Source organism: Muscardinus avellanarius, assembly GCF_963383645.1.
Source record: "Muscardinus avellanarius genome assembly, chromosome: 12".
NCBI lineage: Eukaryota > Metazoa > Chordata > Mammalia > Rodentia > Gliridae > Muscardinus > Muscardinus avellanarius.
Window position 1 is genome coordinate 69,348,678 of NC_137798.1, and position 23,208 is coordinate 69,371,885.

Here is a 23,208-nt window from a genome sequence, read left to right on the forward strand (position 1 = left end):
CCTGAAATTTAGAAATCACTAATATTGAGCATAGGGCTGAAAGTGTAGCTCAGTGAGAGGACCCTGATATTTAACTGTTGGTGTTGGACGTCTGGGTTCATGTTTATTTTCAGCTTTGCGAAACACCTAGTGGAATTGGTTTTGGCCCATTTCTGTCTAGCTACCAAATTTACAAACAGCTCATTCCTCTAGGAACTAGCTTTTCTGTGCGTTAACCTAGTTTAAAATGGATCCTAGCCAGGTACGGTGGCACACACTTGTAATCCCAGTACTCGGGAGGCCGAGACAGAGGATCACAGGTTCATGGCAAGACTCAACAAGTTAGTGAGGCCCTCTGCAACTTAGTGAGACCCTGTTTCAAAGTAAAAAATAAATAGGCTGAGGGTGTCTCCAATGCCATAAAATATAAAAATAAAAAAATGGATTCTTGCCGGGCGTGGTGGCGCACGCTTGTAATCCCCGCGCTTGGGAGGCGGAGACAGGGGGATCGCGCGGGTTCGAAGCCAGCCGCGCGCGCTGGCTTAGGAGACCCTGTTTCCAAATAAAAATGTAAAAATAGGTCTGGGAGTGTAGCCCAGAGGTAGAAGGGCTTCCAGGAACCCCAGTACCACCAAAAAAAAAAAAAAAAAGGATTCTTTACATCAGTCCGCAACAAAGCTTGATTGAGATGCTTGTTACCAGAGTTACATGATTGTCCAAAAACTGCAAGTGAATGTCATCTTCATTCTACCCGTTTTCCCTGCTTAAAATATCCAAGAGGAAAACAAAAACAAAAACAAAACAAACCAGAAAAGTGAATGATCTATCTCACTTAGGTGAAAATATTGCTCCAAGATGGCTAAAAGGAGAGCGCCTAGGATGTTGAGTGTCAGCTTTGGGAGGCTGTGTTTTGCGGTGCACATCGACGCCTCTGTGTCTGTTTTGCAGGGGGTGAGCGGCGCGCTGACAGTGCTGATGAAGGACGCGATCAAGCCCAATCTCATGCAGACGCTGGAGGTGGGCAGAGGAGCTCCTGTCTTCCGCAATCTGTTTCCACATCCGGAGCAGAGTGGTTATAAAGCACAGATTCCTTGGGCAGTCAGAGACCATTCCTGCTGCTCATGTCTTTTTCCTTATTCTTTCTCACAACTGTGACTAAGACATTATTGACATACAAAAGAGGTGACTGCTGGGCGTGGTGGCGCACGCTTGTAATCCCCGGGCTTGGGAGGCGGAGACAGGAGGATCGCGCTGGTTCGAAGCCAGCCTCGCTGGCTTAAGAGACCCTGTTTCCAAATAAAAATATAGAAACAAAAGTCTGGGAGTGTAGCCTGGAGGTAGAAGGGCTTCCAGGAACCCCAGTACCATTCAAAAAAAAAAAAAAAAGAGCAAGTGTGTGTGTGTGTGTGTGTGTGTGTGTGTGTGTTACTGGAGGCTGAACCCAGGGCTATTCTACCTCTGAGGTACAACTCCAGCTCTATTATATTCATTCATTCATTCATTTTTTTGTGCGGTGCTGGGGGTTGAGCCTGGGGCAGTCTACCTCCAAGCTACACCCTCAACCCTTTTTGATTTTGTTTTTGAAACAGTTCTTAGTAGGTTGTTGAGAGTCTTGAGTGTGTGTGGGGGGGGGTGAGGGGGTACTAGGGATGGAACCCAGGGGCATTCTACCTCCAAGCTATACCCCAGGCCTATTTTTTATTTTTTATTTTTTATTTTGAAACAGGGTCTCACTGAGTTGTAAAGGGCCTCACCACGTACCTGAAGCAATAGCATACACCACCACGCCCCGCCTCAGCTATTTTTTAATTTTGAAACAGGATCTTGCAAAGTTGCCGAGACTGGCCTGGAACCTGCAATCCTCCTTCCTCAGCCTCCCAGGATTACAGGGTTATGCCACCACATCCAGGGCTGGCTTTGTGTTTTTGAAACCTCTGGGAAGTCTTCTTTCAAATTCCAGCTAAATTCCAATGCCCTTGACAGTGGGATCCCACTCAAGCTGGGCTGCTGGCTTTGCTCACGATGCCGTTTCCACAGGGCACTCCTGTGTTCGTTCACGCTGGACCTTTTGCCAATATTGCGCATGGGAACTCGTCCATCATCGCAGACCGGATTGCACTCAAGCTGGTTGGACCCGAAGGCTTCGTTGGTGAGCACCTTGCAACATCCGTGAATAGAGTCCATTTTCCCTTTAACATCCGTGGAGTTGGAATGGTGTTTTTACAGTCGCTCTTCTTCCTTACAGTGACTGAAGCAGGATTCGGAGCAGACATTGGAATGGAGAAGTTTTTTAACATCAAGTGCCGGTATTCGGGTCTCCGCCCGCACGTGGTGGTCCTCGTTGCCACTGTCAGGGCTCTTAAGATGCACGGGGGTGGCCCCACGGTGAGGATCGAGAGTTGGAAGGGTCTGATGATCTGGAATGTTTGGGGGCTTGAAGGAAGTTGGGTAATTCATGCCTATGTGCGCATTAAGCTGCTCTTGTCCCAGTGATTAATAGGGTACCAGAAGCAAGGAGTGGCCAGACGGCTCGGTGCTGGCCGCCCCGCGCCTCATATATGCCGGTCACTCAGAGACATATCACCAGCTTTGGTATTTGAGGAGGAGGGCCCAACTTGGCTTTGTGCCCTGCCTTTCTTAGGAAATAAACCCCTCCAAGGACATGTGCTTGGCCACATAGGACTCCTTAATGACAGCCTGTGCTCTATAACTATGAATCCCGTTTTCCTTCTAAATAGTGGCATGGGCAGGCAGCCAACAAAACCATTTAGCCAGGGCACAGGTCAGCTTCATGGTTGTTCCTGCTAGACAGGGCCATCGACAGCCTGCAATGGAAGGCGGGGTGGCCATCGAGGGCAGGTAGAGGAGATTGGCCGGCTGCTGGGTGACCGACAGAAGTGGCCATGGACTCGCTCGTCTCCTGCTCCAGCCCGAGCTCTGCGTTTCCTGGATTCCTGCTCCTGAGAAACTGCACTTTTTGCGCCGGGCATGTTGGCGCACGCTTGTAATCACCGCGCTCGGGAGGCGGAGACAGAGGATTGCGTTGGTTCGGAGCCAGCCTCGCTGGTTTAATAGACTCTGTTTCTAAATAAAAATATAAAATAGGTCTGGGAGTGTAGCCCGGAGGTAGAAGGGCTTCCAGGAACCCCAGTATCACTGGGAAAAAAAAAAAAATTGCGCTTTTTCTTCTAGTTTTTTTAACATCTTTTAATCAGTACGAACTTATAAAAATAGTGCTAGTTTTCAGAACTCACTCGAATCCTTATTTTCCAGGAACTTGCATTATGAATTAGGAAATAAGACCTCCCGCCCCTACACAACAAATTCAGTGTTTTCTAGTGTAGTGCCCAGCATTGTCCTAATATAACAGTTCTCAAAAATTTGGGCTCAAAACCTCTTTGAGCTCTTAAAGATTATTGAAGAGTTTGACTCCCAGCACCCCCCCCAAAAAAAAAAAAACTGAAGACCTACAAGAGCTTTTTTTTATGCAGGTTAAAAATAGCTATTGATATTTAATATATCAAAAAAAAATTTTTTTTTTTTTTTTGGTGGTAGTACTGGGGGTGGAACTCAGGGAATTTCTACTTCCAGGCTATACTCCCAGACCTATTTTATATTTTATTTGGAAACAGGGTCTCACTGAGTTGCCGAGAGCCTCACTAAGTAGCCGAGGCTGGCTTCGAACCCATGCGATCCTCCTGTCTCAGCCTTCCAGGTGCTGGGATTACAAGCATGCGCCACCGCGCCCAGCTTATATCAAAAATTAAGCTGGGTGTGGTGGCATACAATTATAATCTTAGTGATAAGGGGGCTGAGACAGGAGGATCACAGGTTCAATGACAGCCTCAGCAGGTAGTGAAACTCATCAACCTAGAGAGACCGTTTCACAATAAAAATAAAATAAGGCTGGGGATGTAGCTCAGAAATAGAACATCCCTGGGTTCAATCCCCAGTACCACACACACACACACACACACACACACACACACACACACACACAAGAAAAAATTAAAACTGAGTTATATATTAAAATAAAAAAACATTTTGGGAGACTGAATCCATGGGTGTTGTACCTCTGAGATCTACCCCCTAAGCTCTTTTTACTTTGTAACAAGGTCTCACTGACTTGCTAAGGTTGACCTCAAACCTGAGATCCTCCTGCCTCAGCCTCCCCAGTATTGGGATTACAGACATGTACCACTGTTCCTGTCTAAAGAACATTTTTTTTAATTTGCATAGTTTCTAAGCAAATTGTAGGCACTGTCCACCTTCAGATCACTTGTGCCTGGTTAACTGAAGACAGCTGCATTCTCACCTTCCACATTCGACCTGCTGTGGTATCACAGGCCCAGTAAACTTTGGAAAGGCCATTTTACATATAACAAGAGAATGAATCAAAATAGGCTCAAGTCTTTTTTTTTCTTCCCCCTTTCAGTGCTGGGATTTGAACCCCATGCCTAATATATGCTAGGCAAGCACTCTACCACTGAGCCACCAGCCCTGTTCTCCATAAGATCTTGGCTTTATTGGGGAAACAATAAAGTTAAAGTTTTGGCCTCGGGAGCAAGGCTTAGTCCCCAGCATGAGAACACTGTCCTAATGGACCCCACCCCACCTCTCCAGGCTGCTCTTAGCAAAGGCACTCATGACCAGGACAACCCTTTTCTGCTGATAATGTAGGATAGGCTCCCTTGTGAAGCCTGATGGTAGCCAGTGCCCCTCTCTGGTGCACACTCCCCCACCCTCACCCATCACACCACTGAACTTCCCTTCCTTCCCTCCCTGACCTCGCAGAGGGTCCCGCACATGGCTCTGTCGAGGAGCCACACCTGCCGTTCACATGGTCTCACAGACAAAGCAGTGCACGAGGTCCTACATCCTGCCCTGCCTCCGCACGGTCCTGCAGGATGATGGAGCATTGCAGTCTCCTGGGGAGTGGGAGAGGATGAAGCTGGAGACTTCTTAATCATCCTTTACCCACAGCGGGTCTATAGACTCCCCTTGCCCGTCCCCAAGGATGTAGCAAGGCAGGATCGCCTCACAGGGCGGGATGTGGGGCCCAGGCATTCCCGCACGGTGAACCCGCTGCTTAAGTATTAGGACACTTTAAGTGTACTCTACAGTGGAGGACGGAAGTCCTCCGGATGGTTTTCCCTCCTGTTCATATTGTTCCTGGGCCATAGCTCAGCTCCCCCATGGCGACATGGATTGGCTTAGGAAATGGGCAGGGCCCATCACAAGGGCATCAGTGGCCGTCCCAGGGTGCCTCTGCAGGCTGCCGGCCGCCTTTTCCCAACGTGTTCTTCACTCACTGGAGACACCACTCCAGCCTGGAACATACTTCTCTCAGTACTTCTCTCATACCGCTGCTTTCATACATCTGTCCCTTCTCATCTCATTATTCACATCACAGAGATCCCCCACTCTGCCCAAAGCAGTCCTTCTTGTTCTGGACTATATGATTGGTCGCCAGCTCTAAGCCCATGGCGCAGAAAACAAGCTTTTAGTGTTATATATATCCCTCCTTTAAGAGCCTGTTGCCTGTTAAAGCCTGAGAAGCATCATTTTAAGCTAGAATCTACTAGCTCATAGGAAATTCATCTGACTTTGTTTCCTTCCTTCCAGGTCACCGCTGGACTGCCTCTTCCCAAGGCTTACATAGAGGAGGTAATGATTGTTTCTAAATAACCCTAGAAAGCATCACACCCCAGTCTTCACACCCGAACCGCCTGGCCTCTGGGGAAATGAAGTGGGTCTCGCTAGGACCCAGGCTTGCTCCTGGGAGTGCAGGATCCTAAGGGCCTGCAGGGGCTGAAGGTTATGTGTTAAATGAGCAGCAGTAAGTAGAAGTGCCCCACAGAAGGTGTCAGTAGACCACTGCCCCAGACCTGTGGCTGCTTCTCACTGGGGCGATTTGCTCCCACAGACATTTGGCCATGTCTAGAGACATTTTGATTCTTACAAGTTGGAGTAGGGAGTATTACTGGCATCTAGTGGGTAGAAGCCCAGGATGCTGGTAAACATCGTGCTGTAAGGACACCCCTCCCCCAATAAAAAAAACTGTCCAGTTCAGACCGTCAGGATGGTGAGCTTGAGAACCCTGCCCTCGATTGCCAGAAGTTTCCTTTTTTTGTCTTCCCTGCATTGATCGGTCCCAGATGCCATTCAAATCAGAAGCAAGGAGGAGCTCATTGCTCTGTAGATTTAAGCCATTTTAAGGGCCAAGCTGGTACATGCCCATAATCTCAGTACTTGGGAGGCTGAGACAGCAAGGTCACGGGTTCTAGGCCAGCTTCAACAACTTAGCCAGACCCTGTTTTAAAATAAAAAATAAAATAGGGCTGGAGGTCTAACTCAGACAAAGTGCCCCTGGATTCAATTCCCACTACCACTTAAGAAAGGGATAGGATGGAAGGTATGGCTAGTATCCTGGTTGTTTTGTAGGCAAATTTTCCATAAATTAATTTGGTTTATAGAGTCAGGTAGGAGCCAAAGAATAATTGTGAGCTCAAACCTTTTATATTGATATCATTTATCATTAAAGACACATCTCTAGCAGCAGTTCGGGTGGCTATGTAACAAAAAGGCTCTTATATAAGATGCAGGATCAGCTGCTATCCCTGTTAATTCAGATTTTCTTTTGGAGGTTTTTACATTATCAAGCAGTACAGGATCACTGTGCAGGTTCCAAATGAAGTATTTCAAAATGAGGTAAAAAAAAGTGTTGGAGCCTTGAGTCTGCCTGTCTCTGAGTTATGACTTGCCTTTTATGGTCATCTGTCTGATTCACGTGTAGGAGGGGAATTCACAGTTCTGGCCTCCTGCTACCCCACAGCCTTTCCTGTATCTAATTACAGTGACTGCCCCAAACTGGCCCAGCTGGTGTCTTCATTTAAGAAGTTCTCCTTACTTAAACTGTTCTCAATCAGCTTTACATATTAATTGGCTTTCATGTAACTAAAGTGTTCTTTTGGAAACCAGATAAATCTTAATCTTAGTTTACAATTATTAATGGAAAAGAGTATAAATCACATTCATAATGATCTTAGTTGATTTCAGCCTTTAGCTTGCTGCTCTTTTGGGGACCTCCGCTCTGAGCACTAATACTGCTGGGTTTTGCTAGGCATCCAGTATATGTATTTTTATAGACAACTATTATATTTTTACTTTTAAGATACTTAAAATTTGGGGGCTATTTTAAAAGTGTGCTCCCAGTTCACTTTCAGGTACTGGGTACTCCCAGTTCACTTTCGGGTTTCTCTGAACCCCTCAGATGTAAACAGAAGCACCTCGGCAGGCTACATCGTTTTTCCATCAGAGGGTTGTGCCGTACAGAAAACAATCTGCGTGTATCATACCATGTGCATACATAAAATTCATAAACCGGCTGTAAGTATAATTTAAGCAAGGGCAACCAGTCCTTGTCAAGCAGCAACAAAGCTATTAGGATGTGGCGTGATGACCGCAAATACGCCAGCTACTGTGTTATGTTCTCAAGATGGTGGGAAATGCGTCCAACTCCCTCCGGTGCTGTAGGCTCCACTCAGCTCCCGCCTCCATGATCTCTCAGCAGCGGGAGAAAGGCCGCGTGGGACCTGCTCTCCTACTTGTTGGCTGCCTCGTCGGTTTCTCTTTTAAGAGGAAGCTGCGACCGTCTCCCAGTCCGCTCTCTCTGATCTTACACACTCGTCACTGTTGTCTTACAGGACCTGGAGCTGGTTGAAAAGGGCTTCAGTAACTTGAGGAAACAAATAGAAAATGCCAGAATGTTTGGAGTCCCAGTAGTTGTGGCCATAAATGCCTTCAAGTAAGTGCGGAGTGTCATGGAAAGGGGGCTGTGAAAAATGGTCAGAAAACACGCCCTGCGGCTGCTGTGCGGCACTGCTTTTAGCTTCCTGTTCTCCAGCGGCTGCCATTGCTCTTGGCCCGTGGTTCCCTGTGATGTGTCAGGCGCCTCACCAGCCGCGGGTCCAGAAGACAGTTTGGCTTCTCTGGGCTCCCTTCTCCCGTGACGGGGAGAACACGCAGGCTTGAGGGCGAGCGTTCTTTTTGGCCTCTCGAGGTCTTTTGTGCTCGCCTAAGCTCTCAGCCTGCAGCCATCCATTATTTCGCTCGGTCTGGTGGGACGCAGTCTTGACGGAGTTGAATGCATTGAGCTGGAAGTGTTTGTGCAAGGACTTCCGTGGGTGGTCTGGCATTGCTGCAGTGCGTTGCGTTTTCTTATAATGGCCTCGCCACGGTAGAATGGGCGGCAGAGCTTTTTAAAGCTAGTGTTTATTGATCTCTGGTGTGGTGCTGGGGATGTTCCAAATGCTTTCCATGTACGTCCCACCTAAGCCGCATGATGTATACCAATGAGATACGTGCTGTGATCCTTGCCATTTGCCAGTGTGGAAGTCGAGGCACATTAAGATTAAACAGCTGGCCACAAGTTACCTGGCAAGCTAGTTGTGGAGCTAAAATTCAGAGTCAGGCAGTAGTACTTGACTGAGTGTCCGTCTGTCAGTGGGGAGCTCCGGAGGGTGGGGAGGCTGTGGGTGCAGTACTACAGATTCAGAAGCATTTTACCTCCAAGCTCCACCCCCGGCCCTTTTATTATTTTTTGTTTAGAAACAGGGTCTTGCTGAGTTGCTGAGACTGGTCTTGAATCTGTGATCCTTCTGTCTCAGCCTCCCACATACTGGGATTATAGAGGTACACCACCATGCCAGGCTTCTCATGAGTTCTAATGACCCAAAGAAGATGTACTGTACTGGGCCTGTGACACACGCCTGTAATCCCAGTACTTGGGAGGCTGAGACAGGAGGATCACGGGTTTAAGGCCAGCCTCAGTAACTTAGCAAGACCCTGTTTCCAAATGAAAAACTAAAAATAGGGCTTGGGGTGTAGCTCAGAGGTAGAATGCCTCTCTATTTGATCTCTAGCACCACACACACATGCGCGCGCGCGCGCGCGGGAGAAAAAGGGAGAAAAAGATGTTCTCTGGCCATCTTTCACGCTTTAACACAAAGCTGCCTTTACAGGACGGACACCGAGGCCGAGCTAGACCTCATCAGCCGCCTTGCCAGAGAACATGGGGCTTTTGACGCCATCAAGTGCACTCACTGGGCAGAAGGGGGCAAGGGCGCCTTGGCCCTGGCTCAGGCCGTCCAGAGGGCTGCTCAGGAGCCCAGCAGCTTCCGACTCCTTTATGACCTCAAGGTGGGTTCCTTGCTGTGTGCAAATGTAAAGGGCACGTGAGGTTTCTGTGCGGCAACCTCCGTAGGGGCTCCGTGTTTAGCAGCCGCGAACTTGTGGTTTTGATTCCCACTTGAGAGAGCTGCACAGCCACAGCCTGGACCCTCAGCTCTAGGCAGCTGTCTCATAAATACAGGCTGCGCTTATTTACGGAGTAGGAGACCAGGCAAGAATACCTGAGGAGGCTGGCTCCCATCCTGGCTTTGAAAAGGCTCATAGTACAAATTCTCTTGCTGGTACAAGAGAGGACTGCATCGAGAACCAAGCGTGTGATTTACTGTAGCCTTTAACCAAGGAACCGACCATTGTAGCAAATTGGCAAGAGATGATGCCAAGCTCAGAGAAGTGTTTGGACCACAGAGACATGTGCTCCCAAGTTCACCTGCGGTACCGTGCTGGCTCCAGTTCAGAGAAACCCTCAGGTGCGAACCAAAGCACCTGAGCACAACTCATCATGTTTCCATCACAAAGGAAAGTAGATTGCATTGGCTCAGCAGAAACACTGTTTATTCTATGATCTAATAAAGTTAGTTCAGAGAAAGACTGTTCTTGTTACAAGGTTGTATTTTGTTTTCAGGCTTCTGTGTTTCAGAAAGTGATCAGGTGGTAATGCTGTTACAAATATGGAATAGATATTGTAGTTAATTCTGCTTGTATTCTGTAGGCTGGTTTTTACAAGACTGAAAAAGAGCCATCAAGTGGAAGGAGCTAGGTGTGGTGGCACACACCTGCAATCCTAGTGCTTGGGAGGCTGAGACAGGAGGATCACAGGTTCAAGGCCGGCCTCAGCAACATAGCAAGACTTTCAGCCATTTAGTGAGACCCTGTTTCCCAATAAAAAAATGAATAGGGCTGTAGGTGTAGGTGTGAGATACAACTCCCCTGGACTCAATCCCCAGTACCACACACACACAAATCCCCACCAAACAAACAAAAAGTGGAAGTGGGAGGAAGAAACCCAATTACCCTTCAGTTTCAACGTTCTTTTTCACTTTGCCCCTTGCAGATACAATACACTAACAGTTAATTAACATTTCCTTACCAACATTAACTTTCTCTCATTGAGCTTTGGTCTTTATAGATGAGTTTGAAAGTCTTCAGTCATTTTTCAGAAAATTCCATAAACACAAATTTGTACAAAAATGCCAAGCATTTAGAGGCACCGTCTCTGCGCCCCCATCCTCGGCGCTTGGAGCAGTCTTTGAAGGGCAGCGGGAGACAGGGAAACGGCGGGCAACGCGAGCTTCCGACCCCGTCTACTCGGAGCTTAGCTCTCTCTGACAAACAGGAGGCTGCACTTTTTGTTTTATTCAGCATCTGCTAGTCTTAAGGCACCATAGTCAAAGTGCTCTTGCTTCAGATCTTGATGTGCCTCGGCATTAATCAGCTCCAGTTTTAACATGCATATCAAGGTAATCGGTGCATCTTTATAAAGCCAGTATTCACTATTCATTCTATTCAGACAAAGCTCCTTCATAGATGACCCCTATTTAGTTAAAGACAGAACTCAGGGGCATTCTGCCTCCAGGCTATACCCTCAGCACTTGTTTTTTGTTTTGGGGCTTTGTTTTTTGTTTGTTTTGGGGGTTTTTTTGGTTTATTTGTTTTTTTGGTACTGGGATTGAAACCCAGAGACATTATTATACCTCCCAATTATACCCCCAACCGATTTTATTTCTTATTTTGAAATAGGGTCTCACTAGTTGCCAAGGCTGGCTTCAAACCTACACTCTTCCTGTCTCAGCCTCCAAAGTACTGGGAGGACAAGCTTGTGCCACCACGCCCGGCTTTTCCCCAGCACTTTTTATTTATTTATTTATTTTTATGGTACTAGGAATTGGACTCTGGGACATTCTATCTCTGAGTTACAACCCTTTGTATTTGTTTTGTTTTGTTTTGAAATATAATCTTGCTAGGTTGGTGAGAGTTTCACTACATTGCCGAGATTGTCCTCATATTGCGCCAACCTCCTGTCTCAGCCTCCTAAGCATGCATCACCACACCTGACTCAGAATTTTTACTTTGACAGGCAGATAATTGCTCCTTTAAAAAAAAAAAAAGCTTGCCTAATGTGTTCTTTTAGCTCTAGTTGCTAGGAAGTAGAGAGCCAGATAAAATATTGACTAATTTTAGTACAGTATTTATATACATATGTGTGTGTCTGTACATCTCTCTCTCCCTCTCTCCCTTTCTGTGTATTTAGATGTAATAACTTTACTTCTGGGAGACATTTTCCACTTATCCCATCTGAGGCTTGTCCAGTCACAGCTCCCTGTGTTTCTTGTGTGTTAGCTCCCAATCGAGGAAAAGATCCGGATCATCGCGCAGAAGATCTACGGGGCGGATGACATTGAATTGCTCCCTGAGGCTCAGCACAAAGCTGAAGTCTACACGAAGCAGGTAGCTGTTGGGTAGCGGGTCCTTCTTTTCCTTCGCCACGCAGGCCTTGGAGTGAGAACCCCCAGCCTCTTTTTGTGGTTGTCTTCTTGCCTCTGAAATGCCGGGTTTGGATTGGCTGGTCCTGTCCAAATTCTTCATTTACCTGTAGGTGGTATATGAATGTGTAGAAAACCCATGAGGATATAGGGAATGTCTGAACTCAAAGATTGAGAACCTTGCTGGGCGTGGTGGCGCACGCTTGTAATCCCCGCGCTTGGGAGGCGGAGATAGGAGGAATGTGCTGGTTCGAAGCCAGCCTCGCTGGCTTAAGAGACCCTGTTACCAAATAAAAAAATATATAATTGGTCTGGGATTGTAGCTTGGAGGTAGAAGGGTTTCCAGAAACCCCAGTACCACCAAAAAAACAAAAAAAAAAAAAAAAAAAAAAAGATTGAGAACCTCTCCAGCCTCTCCAGCCTTGTTCTCATGTCTACTGAGCTGAAGGATGTAGTAGAAGTAGCTATTTCAAATAAATTAGAGAGCCTTATGAGCACAATGTCCAGGCATTCTTTATTGTATTTTCAGATTTTCACGTGTCCCCTTTTTCTCCAGGGCTTTGGGAATCTACCCATCTGCATGGCCAAAACACACTTGTCCTTGTCTCACAACCCGGAGCAAAAAGGCGTGCCTACGGGCTTCGTCCTGCCCATCCGCGACATCCGCGCCAGCGTTGGGGCTGGCTTCCTCTATCCATTAGTAGGAACGGTAAGTAAAGCTATAAGAGGGGATCTCGCTAGCCCGTGCTTCTCATCTGATGTGTATTGCTAAGCTGTCAAGCAAATGCCAAATTAGCCAAGATCACTGCCAAGGCGAAAGTTGGACGGAGGCCCACGGTGACTAATCTTCTTGCTCTGGACCATACTGATGTCATTTTACATGCTGTGACTCCTTCCTACTGAATTAAAAGTTCTGTTTTCCAGGGACAGTTTGCCCTTGATTGAATCCAAAATAGGCCTAATTGGTTGGTTATTGCTAATATATTGCCAGCCCTTTGCATCTGTGGATTCTATGTGAATTGAAAATATTTAAGCCGGGCCCTCAGTGGCACATGCCTAGAATTCCAGTCTTGTGTGGCTGAGATAGGAGGATCCCAGGTTCAAGAACAGCCTCAGCAAATAATGATATTCTCATCAACCTAGCAATACCTTGTTTCAAAACAATAAAACAGGCTCAGAGAATGCTCCTGGGTTCAATCCCCAGCACCACAAAATAAATAAATAAGTAAAATAGGGTTGTGGGTATAGCTCAGAGGTAGGATGCCCTTGAGTTCAATCCTCAGTACTAAATACAAAAAAAGAACATATTAAAAAAGTTTTTCGCCGGGCGTGGTGGCGCACACTTGTAATCCCCGCGCTTGTGAGGCAGAGACAGGAGGATCGCGCAGGTTCGAAGCCAGCCGTGCGCGCTGGTTTAGGAGACCCTGTTTCCAAATAAAAATGTAAAAATAGGTCTGGAAGTGTAGCCCGGAGGTAGAAGGGCTTCCAGGAACCCCAGTACCACCAAAAAAAAAAAAAAAAGTTTTTCAAGCCAGGCATGGTAGCGCATGCTTGTAATCCCAGCATTTGGGAGGCTGAAACAGGAGGATTGTGGTTCGTGGACAGCCTCAGCTACTTAGGGAGGCCCTTTACAACTCAGTGAGACCCTGTTTCAAAATAAAGACAAAAAAGTAGGGCTGGGGGTGTAGCTTGGAGGTGGAATGCCCCTGGGTTCCATCCCTAGACACGGAAAAATTTATTCAGGCCAGGCATGATGGCGCACGCTTATAATCCGGAGACCGGAAGGATGTGGTTCGTGGACAACCTCTGCTACTTAGCAAGGCCCTTTGCAACTCAGAGAGACTCTGTTTAAAAAATAAATAAATAAACTAAAAAAAAAGAATTGCAGCCGGGTGTGGTGGTACACACCTGTAATCCCAGTACTTGGGAAGCTGAGACCGGAGGATTATGCAAGTTCAAAGCCAGCCTCAGCAACTTAGTGAGGCCCTGTTTCCAAATAAAAAAATAAAATAGTGGCTGGGCGTGGTAGTGCACGCTTGTAATCACCCCGCTTGGGATGCGGAGACAGGAGGATCGCACAGGTTCGAAGCCAGTCTCATTGGCTTAAGAGACCCTGTTTCCAAATAAAAATATAAAATAGGTCTGGGAGTGTAGCCCAGAGGTAGAAGGGTTTCCAGGAACCCCAGTACCACCAAAATATAAAAATAAAATAAAATAAAATAGTGTATCCCAGAGGTAGAAGGCCCCTGGGTTCCATCCCCAGTACCACAAAAATAAGAAAAGGAAAATTTTGTACTAAATACGTGCAGACTTTTATTATCCCTTAAGTAATAGGGTATCATACTGTTTACATAGCACTTGCATTGTATTAGGCATTATAATTAATCTAGAGATGACTTAAGTATAAAGGACAGTGTTCATAGGTTATATGCAGATATTATGCCACTTAAATAAGAGGTTGGAGCATCGTGAGGGTCTGAATTCCTGGGAGTCCAGGAACCAACCCCTGATGACACTGAGGGACAACTGTAATCGTAGTATCTGCTGGACATCTTATCCTGGTGAACTCAGGCCTAAGGACAGAGGCTTCACATCCACTGACAAGCTTAGAGTTTATGCCTAAAATTCAGAGTTCATTGTCTTTAAAAAAATATTCTTCCATTAGCCGGGCGTGGTGGCGCACACTTGTAATCCCCGCGCTTGGGAGGCTGAGACAGGAGGATCGCACAGTTTCAAAGCCAGTCTTTCTGGCTTAAGAGACCCTGTTTCCAAGTAAAATATAAAATAGGTCTGGGAGTATAGCCCGAGGTAGAAGGGTTCCATCTCCAGTACCACCAAAAATAAATAAATTAAAATGCAAATGAATCATGTACCTGTGAAAGGTAAGTTTATTATTTATATTTTAAGGTGAATGAGTTATACGGCGCTTTCTTATCTTGCAGATTTTTTTTTTTTCCAGTACTGGGGATCAGACCCAGGGGGTCTGTCACTGAGCTACACCCCTAGCCTTTTTAATTTTAAGGCACAGCCAGGTGTTGTGGCACATACTTTTAATCCCAGTACTTGTAAAGCTGAGACAAGAGGATCACAGGCTCTCGGCCAGCCTCAGGAACTTAGTGAGGCCCTCCGCAACTTAGTGAGACCCTATTTCAAAATAAAGAATAAAATAAGACTGGAGATATGGCTCAGAGGTGGAATGGCTCTGAATTCAATCCCCAGTATCACACACACATACAGACACAAATTAATAATAATAATAAAAAAAATAATAATAACTAATAATAATAGGATCTTGCTAAATTGCCTGGGCTGGCCTCAAATCTGCAATTCTCCTGTCTCAGCCTCCCAAGCACTAGAAGTTCAGGTATGTGCCACCATGCCTAGCTTTATCTTACAGATTTTATCATATAATAGGTAAGTAGAGAGAGATTTAGGATCATAATCAGTTTGGACTGACACTGTCCTAAAAAGTCAACATGGATTTGTGCCTTTAGATCCTGTATCTACAATTGTACTTACATGCAACATAGAATTGAAATATTTAACTAAACTAGCACAATGAAAAAGAAACTAATAGCCGGGCATAGTGGCACACATTTATAATCCCAGCATTCGGGAGGCGGAGACTGGAGGATCGTGGTTTGCAGACAGCCTCAGCTACTTAGTGAAGCCCCTTTGCAAGTCAGTGAGACCCTTTTTCAAAATAAAGGATAGCTGGGCGTGGTGGCGCACTCTTGTAATCCCCACGCTTGGGAGGTAGAGACAGGAGGATCGCGCAGGTTGGAAGCCAGCCCCGCGCGCTGGCTTAGGAGACCCTGTTTCCAAATAAAACTGTAAAAATAGGTCTGGGAGTGTAGCCGGAGGCAGAAGGGCTTCCAGGAACCCCAGTACCACCAAAAATAAATAAATAAATAAATAAATAAATAAATAAATAAATAAAGGATAAAAAATAGGACTAGGGGTATAACTTGGAGGTAGAATGTTCCTGGGTTCCATCCCCAGTACTGTAAAAAAAAAAAAAAAAAGAAAGAAAAGAGAGAAAGAAAGAAAGAAAGAAAGAAAGAAAGAAAGAAAGAAAGAAAGACAGTCTAATGGATCTCCTTTTAGATCTACCATTCTTTTAGTACAGTAAGAAAGTGGGAGAGAGTGACATTTCGCAACCTGTCGAAAGTGTATGACGTTAGAGCTGAATTCAGTCTTTACCTCTGCTGACCATCACTGTGAACAAGTTATGAAAGATGCGAGCCCCACTGCCCCCAGCTTACAGGCAGCAGCATCAGAGAATGGTGACATTAAGGCAGGGCCCGCACAGCAGTGTCCTACAGCCACTCCAGAGAGCAGGGCTGAGCCTTCAGTCTGGAAATCATAGGAATTCTCACTTGGAAAGAATGTTGAACCAACTACCCAGCACCTTGAATACTGCAGAAATATGTGGTGATTTTTCTGGAGCTATCAGTTGACAACAGTAGCTGTCCACATGGTCACTGTAGAGAGGAAGGCAAGAGCTGGAAGTGGTCAGGCCGCGAGCATCTATCTGCCTGTGGTTCAGACAGATGCAGCCCGCTCAGCAAGAACCTTATCACTGAGCAAAGTATGCATCAGAGGCCTTGGACTGACTTGGAATGAGACGTTCCATGCATAAACGGATGGTTTAATCACTTTTTTTTGGGGGGGGGGTACTGGGGATTGAACCCAGGGCTCTTCTGCCTCTGAGCTATACCTCAGCCCTAGACCCTCATTCCTGTTTTATTTTGAAACAGAACTAAGTTGTAGAGAGCCTCATGTTGAGGAGGCTGGCCCTGAACCTGCAATCTCTGGCTCAGCCTCCAAGTACCAGATTACAAGTGTCTTAATAAGTCTGTTCTAGCACCTCCTGGTGCTGTTGGGGCCTCAGTGGGCCTCAGAGGAACTGAGTATTTTAGTGTATCAATTCAAAGTGTGCTAGCTGGTCTTTAGAGCTTTATATCTAGGTTCAAATGTATATTTACACATCTTTTCGTCTCTGATTATCAATGACCAATACTTATGGAAAAAAATCCTCTTTGGGAAAGGGCAAAATCCTACCCGTTGAAGCTTGGGGACCATCTTTAGAGTTTTCTGCCAGCATGTACACGTCCTTTGTCTTTATAATGCCATCTGCTCGGTTTTTCTGCTGTGTCTGTGACCAGTCTCTCACGCCCAATGCTTCCTTGTTTCTTACAGAATACAGGAATAGAAACCTGCTATCAGATCCCTAAAGCATGCTCCGGGGAGTATTGATTGGCATTCAGATGTCAGAATTAGATTTTCTAAAGAATTGAGGTTTTGTGTTACAGTAGATGACTCACCTTTTTTTTTTTTTTTTTTTTTTGACATTTTATAATTAAGTTTTAGAAGTTGAGCCTAAACTGTTTTCCTTTCTGGGTCTGATTTGGAATTTGTATGTATTTACCTATAGGGCATTGTTTCACTTAAAAATTTTCACTTACAAGCCAAATGAATTTGTATCTAAACAGATATTTGTCAAAACCAAGTCTCTGGAAATGAAGCAAACAGCCAGGCCTGGTGGTACACACCTGTAATCCCAGTACTTGGGAGCTGAGACAGGAAGATTGCAGGTTCGAGGCCAACCTCAGCAACTTAATTAGACCCTGTTTTGTTTTGTTTGTTTTTTAAAAAAAAAGGGGAGCCGGGCGTGGTGATGCATGCTTATAATCCGAGCATTTGGGAGGCTGAGACAGAAGGATTGCAGTTCATGGACAGCCTCAGCTATTTAGTAAGGTCCAAAAAAAAAAAAAAGAATAAAAAATAGGACCTGACAGCTACAGCAAGCCGAGGTGAGCCGAGGAACAGCTAGGCGGGATTTTTCAGCGCAGGGAACATCTAAAGCTCCCAGTGGCTGAGCTCAGCACACGCTGCAGGGACTCAGAGTGGAACTCAAAACCAAGGAGAAATAAGCCAGCCTCACGGCCAAGGGCGTAGCAGTGGCGCCATATTGCCACTGGCGGCAGCAGCAGCGAATTCAACGAGTCCAGTATAGCTACATCTGCGATCTCAAGAACAATGAGTCAAATTGTGGGCCACAGAGGAGAAATCCCAGTACTGTACTTCCTGGGACTTGACCCAGTGGGGGAGTGGCGGTGGCTGAGATATCACACCATAGGAGAACGTGCAACCTGGCACCCCCCATAGTTTAAAGCAGCCTCTATCGACTCCCTGGGTCGGAGACTCTGTGATACAACCCAGTAAAGGAGTAGTGGGGTCTGAGATAACTACAGACTCGAGATCCAGAGCACCTTAAGTGAAGTCATAGTGACCCAAGGGAAGAACCCAGAGAAGGCACAAACTTCCAAAATCATGGGAAAGAGGAATAACACTGGAACAATGAATGCCCACAACCCCACAACATCAGAACCCGATAAAACAGAAAATCAGAGATTTCTAGAAGATCAAATCAGGAAAATAACTGTAGAAATAATAGAGGTGCTTCGAAAAGAACTCAGAGAGAGCCAAAAAGAGATAAAGGATGCAATTAATGAAGTAAAGGCCTCAATTCAAAGCACAAACAACCGATTAGACCACATGGAGAACAGAATCTAGTTCTTAGAAGATGATCATTCCAAAAATGAACACATAATTTCTAATCTAGAAAAAAATATCCAACAGCAGGAATCTGACATTGAAGAAATACGGGCCCATTTTAAGAGAGCTAACCTAAGAATAATTGGAATAGAGGAGGGAAAAGAAAGTGAAACCAAAGGGATCAACAATCTCTTCAAGGAAGTAATAGCAGAAAATTTTCCAAACATAGAGCAAGAGGTTGATACACAGATCCAGGAAACTTATAGAACTCCCCTTAGACAGGATCGGAGAAGAGGATCCCCACGCCACATAATTGTCAAAATGACCAATGTGGAAGCCAAGCAGAGAATCTTAAAGGCAACAAAAACAAAGGGCCAAGTGACATTCAGAGGCAAACCAATTAGAATCACTCCAGACTTCCCAAACCAAGTTATGAGAGCCAGAAGGGCTTGGAGTAACATATTCCAAACTCTGAAAGAAAACAACTTCCAGCCAAAAATTTTCTACCCAGCAAAACTTTCTATCAAATTAGATGGAAAAATAAGAAGCTTCCATGACAAACAGAAACTGAAGGAATTTATGTCTTCAAAACCATCGTTAGAGAAAATACTCAAAGAGATTAACTACAAAGAAGAAATAGGTAACACACACCAGAACCAGAGAAACAAGATTTTCCATCCAACAGACAACTAAGATTGGTTATCTGTGGAGATTCATTATTTATGCTAGTCTTTTACCTATCTCTAAATTGTATTGTTTGCCTTTATTGTTGTTAATTTTTAGGATTTGTAGTTGGAATATTAATATACCTTCAGATATAGCATTTGGAAATATTTTATCCAATTCTATTAGTAACTTTTAACTCTGTTTACATTGTCTTTGGATATACAATTTTTTTTTTTAGGGAGTTTGTATACTCTTCTGTTGCCTGTGCCATTGAAATCATATCCAAGAAATCACTGCCAATTTCAATGTTGTGAGGTTTTATGACCCAGATTTTCTTCTAAAAGTTTATAGTCTTAAGATTTATATTTAGGTCTTTTATCTATTTTGAGTTAATATTTGTATATGGGATTAGGTAAGGGTCCAATTTTATTCTTTTCCATGTAATTATTATTTTTCAACAATATTTAGTTAAAAGATTATTATTTCCACCACCAAATGTTCGTGGAAACCTTGTCAAAAATAACTTGATAATATAGGGAAGAATTTAGCTCTAGGCTGGTATTTAACTCCAATGGTTTATATATCTGCCTTTAGAACAGTACTACACTGTTTCAATTATTGTAGCTTTATATGGTTTGAAATCAGAAAATATATATCTTCTAGCTATGTTCTTTTTCAAGATCGTTTTGGGTATCTAGAATCCATATTCCATATTAGGATAGATTTTTTTTCTGAAAAATAAATATATAAATATATGATAGTTTCACCTAAAAAAATAGAAAAAAAATTCTCTGGTAAGAAAGAAAGCAAAAAGAAATATTGAAATGTTATCTTTAAGTCATCAAAAGCTTGGTATCAGACAAATGAAACTGTTATGTGAGATTATCATTTTTAATTTTGGATAAATTGCTATAATACTAGATGTCAACCACTAAGCCAAGCATGGGAAGGAGGGATGGGGAGGGAATGGGGTGGGGATCGGGTGGGGGCTGACTGGGCGATGTGTGCATGTATGTCTACAAAAGTTTGTATCCCACTATGATGTATGAATACAGTGCACCAATTTAAAAAAAAATAAAAAAAAAATAGGATGGGGGTATAGCTCGAAGGCAGAATGCTCCTGGGTTCCATCCCCAGTACCACAATAAATACATAAATAAGGTAGGGGTGTAGCTCAGAGATAGAATGCCCCTGAGTTCAATACCCAATACCAAAGAAAAGAAATGAGCACAAATATAATTCATAAACACTACAAGCTTTAGAACAGAGATTGTCCAAGGTGTGGTGGTATATGTCTATAATCCCAGCTACTCAGGAGGCTGAGGCAGGAGAATTGCAAGTCTGAAGCCAGCCTGGGTAGCTTAGCAAGACCTTATCTCAAAATTTTAAAATGAGCTGGGCATGGTGGAGCACGCTTGTAATCCCAGCACTTGGGAGGCTGAGACAGGAGGATCGCACAGGTTCGAAGCCAGCCTCAGCTACTTAGTGAGACTCTCAGCAACTTAGTAAGACCCTATTTCCAAATAAAATATAAAAAAAGGCCTGGGAGTATAGCCCGGAGGTAGAAAGCCTCTGGGTTCCACCCCCACTACCACCAAAAAAAAAAATTTTTTTTTAAATGATCCAGGCAGGGTAGTGCATGCCTATAATCCAAATACTCGGGAGGCTGAGACAGGAGGATTACAGGTTCTAGACCAACATAGTAATTTAGTGAAGACTCTTATTTAAAATTAAAAAATAAAATTGGGCTGGGGCTATAGCTCAGAGGCAGAATACCCCTGGGTTCAATCCTTAGTCACACACACACACACACACACGCACGTAATATGATTTTTAATACTTTTATTGGTGCATTATAGTCTTACATCATAATGTGACATGAGTTTTAATATGTAACAAGAAGTACCCACTTTCTTGACAACCCAGCCTGATAAAATGATATTCTATCTTTGTGTCTTGCACAAGCCACCAAGGGGTCAGATGCAAAGATGAGCTGAGATTCACATTTCACGCTGGTTTACCTCCTAGATGAGCACAATGCCTGGACTCCCTACCCGGCCCTGTTTCTATGATATTGATTTGGACCCTAAAACCGAACAGGTGAATGGACTGTTTTAAACAGGTAAGTTGTTACTTGGTAAGGGTTTTTGTTTTGCTTTGTTTTGTTTTCTCCTTCTATACTATATTCATGAATTATATAGCTTCAACAAAACTGAAAATTCAAATTTTGATGCTTTTAAGACATTTCTTTTTACACTTCTCTGAAGGGAGGGGACCCGGAAGGAGAGTTGGCAATAGTAACCAAGGAATGAAATGCTTATAATGCACTACATCTTTGGAAGCAGAGCGGCTTGTCACAGGTTGGCGGTGCAGGGGAGAGAGCTGGTGTCTATTGCACTGTGCGAGCCTGGTGAGGGGAGGCCGGGCGCAGAGCCCGGGGCACATTGGAGGCCAGAACAGCCAGAGATCTGTGTAAACAAGTCTGCGGAGACAAAAGACAGGAGTTGAGTAGCATCCCAGCAGGCAGAAAAGAGAAGAAAGCAGGACCAACTCAGGAGTTTGTTTTTGTTTGTTTTGTGTTTTTTGTTTTTGACAATACTGGGAATCCAGTCTAGTTCCTGAGGTTTTAAATAAAAGGGCCTCACGTACTCAGTGAATGAGCCATCCTTAGACACATCCAATTGAAATTTCAAACAGCAAACATGGAAATCCTAAACATCCTTCTCTGAAAAGGGAAAATATGGATTGTCTCTGAGAAAATGAGGATTAGACTAAATATCTGTCTTCTTATTGGCAGTCTTTTAGACAATGTCCAAGTTCAGGGAAAGGTGACTTTGAACCCGTGTTCACACATACCCAGTCAGATCTAGATATTTTCTTTTTTTTTTTTTTTTTGTTTTTTTTTTTTTGGTGGTACTGGGGGTGGAACCCAGAGGCTTTCTACCTCTGGGCTATACTCCCAGACCTTTTTTATATTTTATTTGGAAACAGGGTCTCACTAAGTTGCTGAGAGCCTCACTAAGTAGCTGAGGCTGGCTTCGAACCCGTGTGATCCTCCTGTCTCAGCCTCCCAAGCGCGGGGATTACAGGCGTGCGCCAACACGCCCGGCTTGGATGTTTTCTGATGCACAAAGGTTTGCCGTTCTGCATCTCCACATCTCCTAGGAAGTTATATAGCGATGTACTCCAGCCAAATAAGGAACTAAACCAAGAAAAAAGAAAGACAGGAGCTTTAGGCAACTGAATCCTGATTTCAACCCCAACTAGGGGGAGTTCTGACGGCTGCAAATGGCCTGGAGTTACAAACCCAATGTAGAACAAGAAGAGGGAAGGCTTGAGAAAGTCTGGGGAGAGCCAGAACACACAGGTGTGCGCCAAAGAGCAGGACAAAACAAAAGCTCTTAAACCATCTGAGAGCGTAAAGGCCGAGGTGGAAGCAAAATGTAGTGACCACTTCGGTCACGGTGAGTGTGGCAAGGAGCGAGCCTCGAGCTTGATGCCGGGCGCTGTTCTCCGGGGGCACATGTGATGTGGGGAGGCCGCCCTGGCTCCCCGCTTGGCCCCATCTTGGTTAGTATTCATTTATGTCAGTGCCGGGCGTTCTCAAGCCCACTATGGACAGACCCTAGAAGACTCAGTGGCGGAAAGCATGTGAGTGTGCGCAGCTCCGGCAGTGTGAGGGGAAGGAGAAACAGTGCCGTGCCCAGAGAAAACATTTATGTCTTCACTTTTCTTTCCAGATCCTCTCTCTCCAAGAAGCTACTGTGAACGTTTGGCCGGGGTCTGCTTAGGCCCCCTGTGAGTTAGGAGATGTGGGAAGTTGAAAGAAACCAGCTGCTCTTCAGAAGATCGTCTGAAATAAATAGTGGGACTTTGCCCAGAAGCCTTTCTTCAGCCTTAATTCTCATAATCATGTATTAATTAACCTAAGTCATGTGCAGGTCTTTTTAGTGATGTTACACAGAATAAAAGGAAGTAATTGCTACGTTGGTGTCGAAATGGAAATTGCAGCCTTGATTGGCTGTGATGTCATGTCACTGCTGTCCTGCGGGAGCCCATTTTCCAGGCAGTCCCCCTGGGGCAGAGGAAGCACAAGGCAGTGTGTGCCGTGTGCGCAGTTATGTTTAAAGGGAGAGAGATTCCTGCCGGAGGTGGGGTAGGCCTGTAAGCCCCATTCTTGGGAGGCTGAAACAGGAGGATTGCAGTTTTGAGTCGAGCCTTGGAAATTTAGCTAGGCCTTCAGCAGCTTAGTGTGATGTTCTTTCGAAACTAAAAAATAAGCCAGGCAAGGTGGCGCACGCTTGTAATCCCAGTACTTTGGAGGCTGAGA

The 23,208-nt window shown here is 44.9% G+C and overlaps 1 protein-coding gene across 1 annotated transcript in view; it reads left to right on the top strand.

Moving 5' to 3' along the window:
- The window catches only part of MTHFD1 (methylenetetrahydrofolate dehydrogenase, cyclohydrolase and formyltetrahydrofolate synthetase 1), a gene marked incomplete at its 3' end in the record, with an annotated part of 83,046 nt that extends 62,050 nt beyond the window's left edge, over nt 1-20,996 (top strand). Inside the window, exons 19-27 of the mRNA XM_080706767.1 lie at nt 928-996; nt 2,017-2,128; nt 2,225-2,364; nt 5,605-5,646; nt 7,686-7,786; nt 9,003-9,180; nt 11,509-11,616; nt 12,208-12,360; nt 20,907-20,996. Coding sequence (XP_080562893.1) covers nt 928-996; nt 2,017-2,128; nt 2,225-2,364; nt 5,605-5,646; nt 7,686-7,786; nt 9,003-9,180; nt 11,509-11,616; nt 12,208-12,360; nt 20,907-20,996 — 993 coding nt within the window. The remainder of the gene's footprint in view (nt 1-927; nt 997-2,016; nt 2,129-2,224; nt 2,365-5,604; nt 5,647-7,685; nt 7,787-9,002; nt 9,181-11,508; nt 11,617-12,207; nt 12,361-20,906) is intronic.
- Between the last annotated feature and the right edge of the window lie 2,212 nt (nt 20,997-23,208).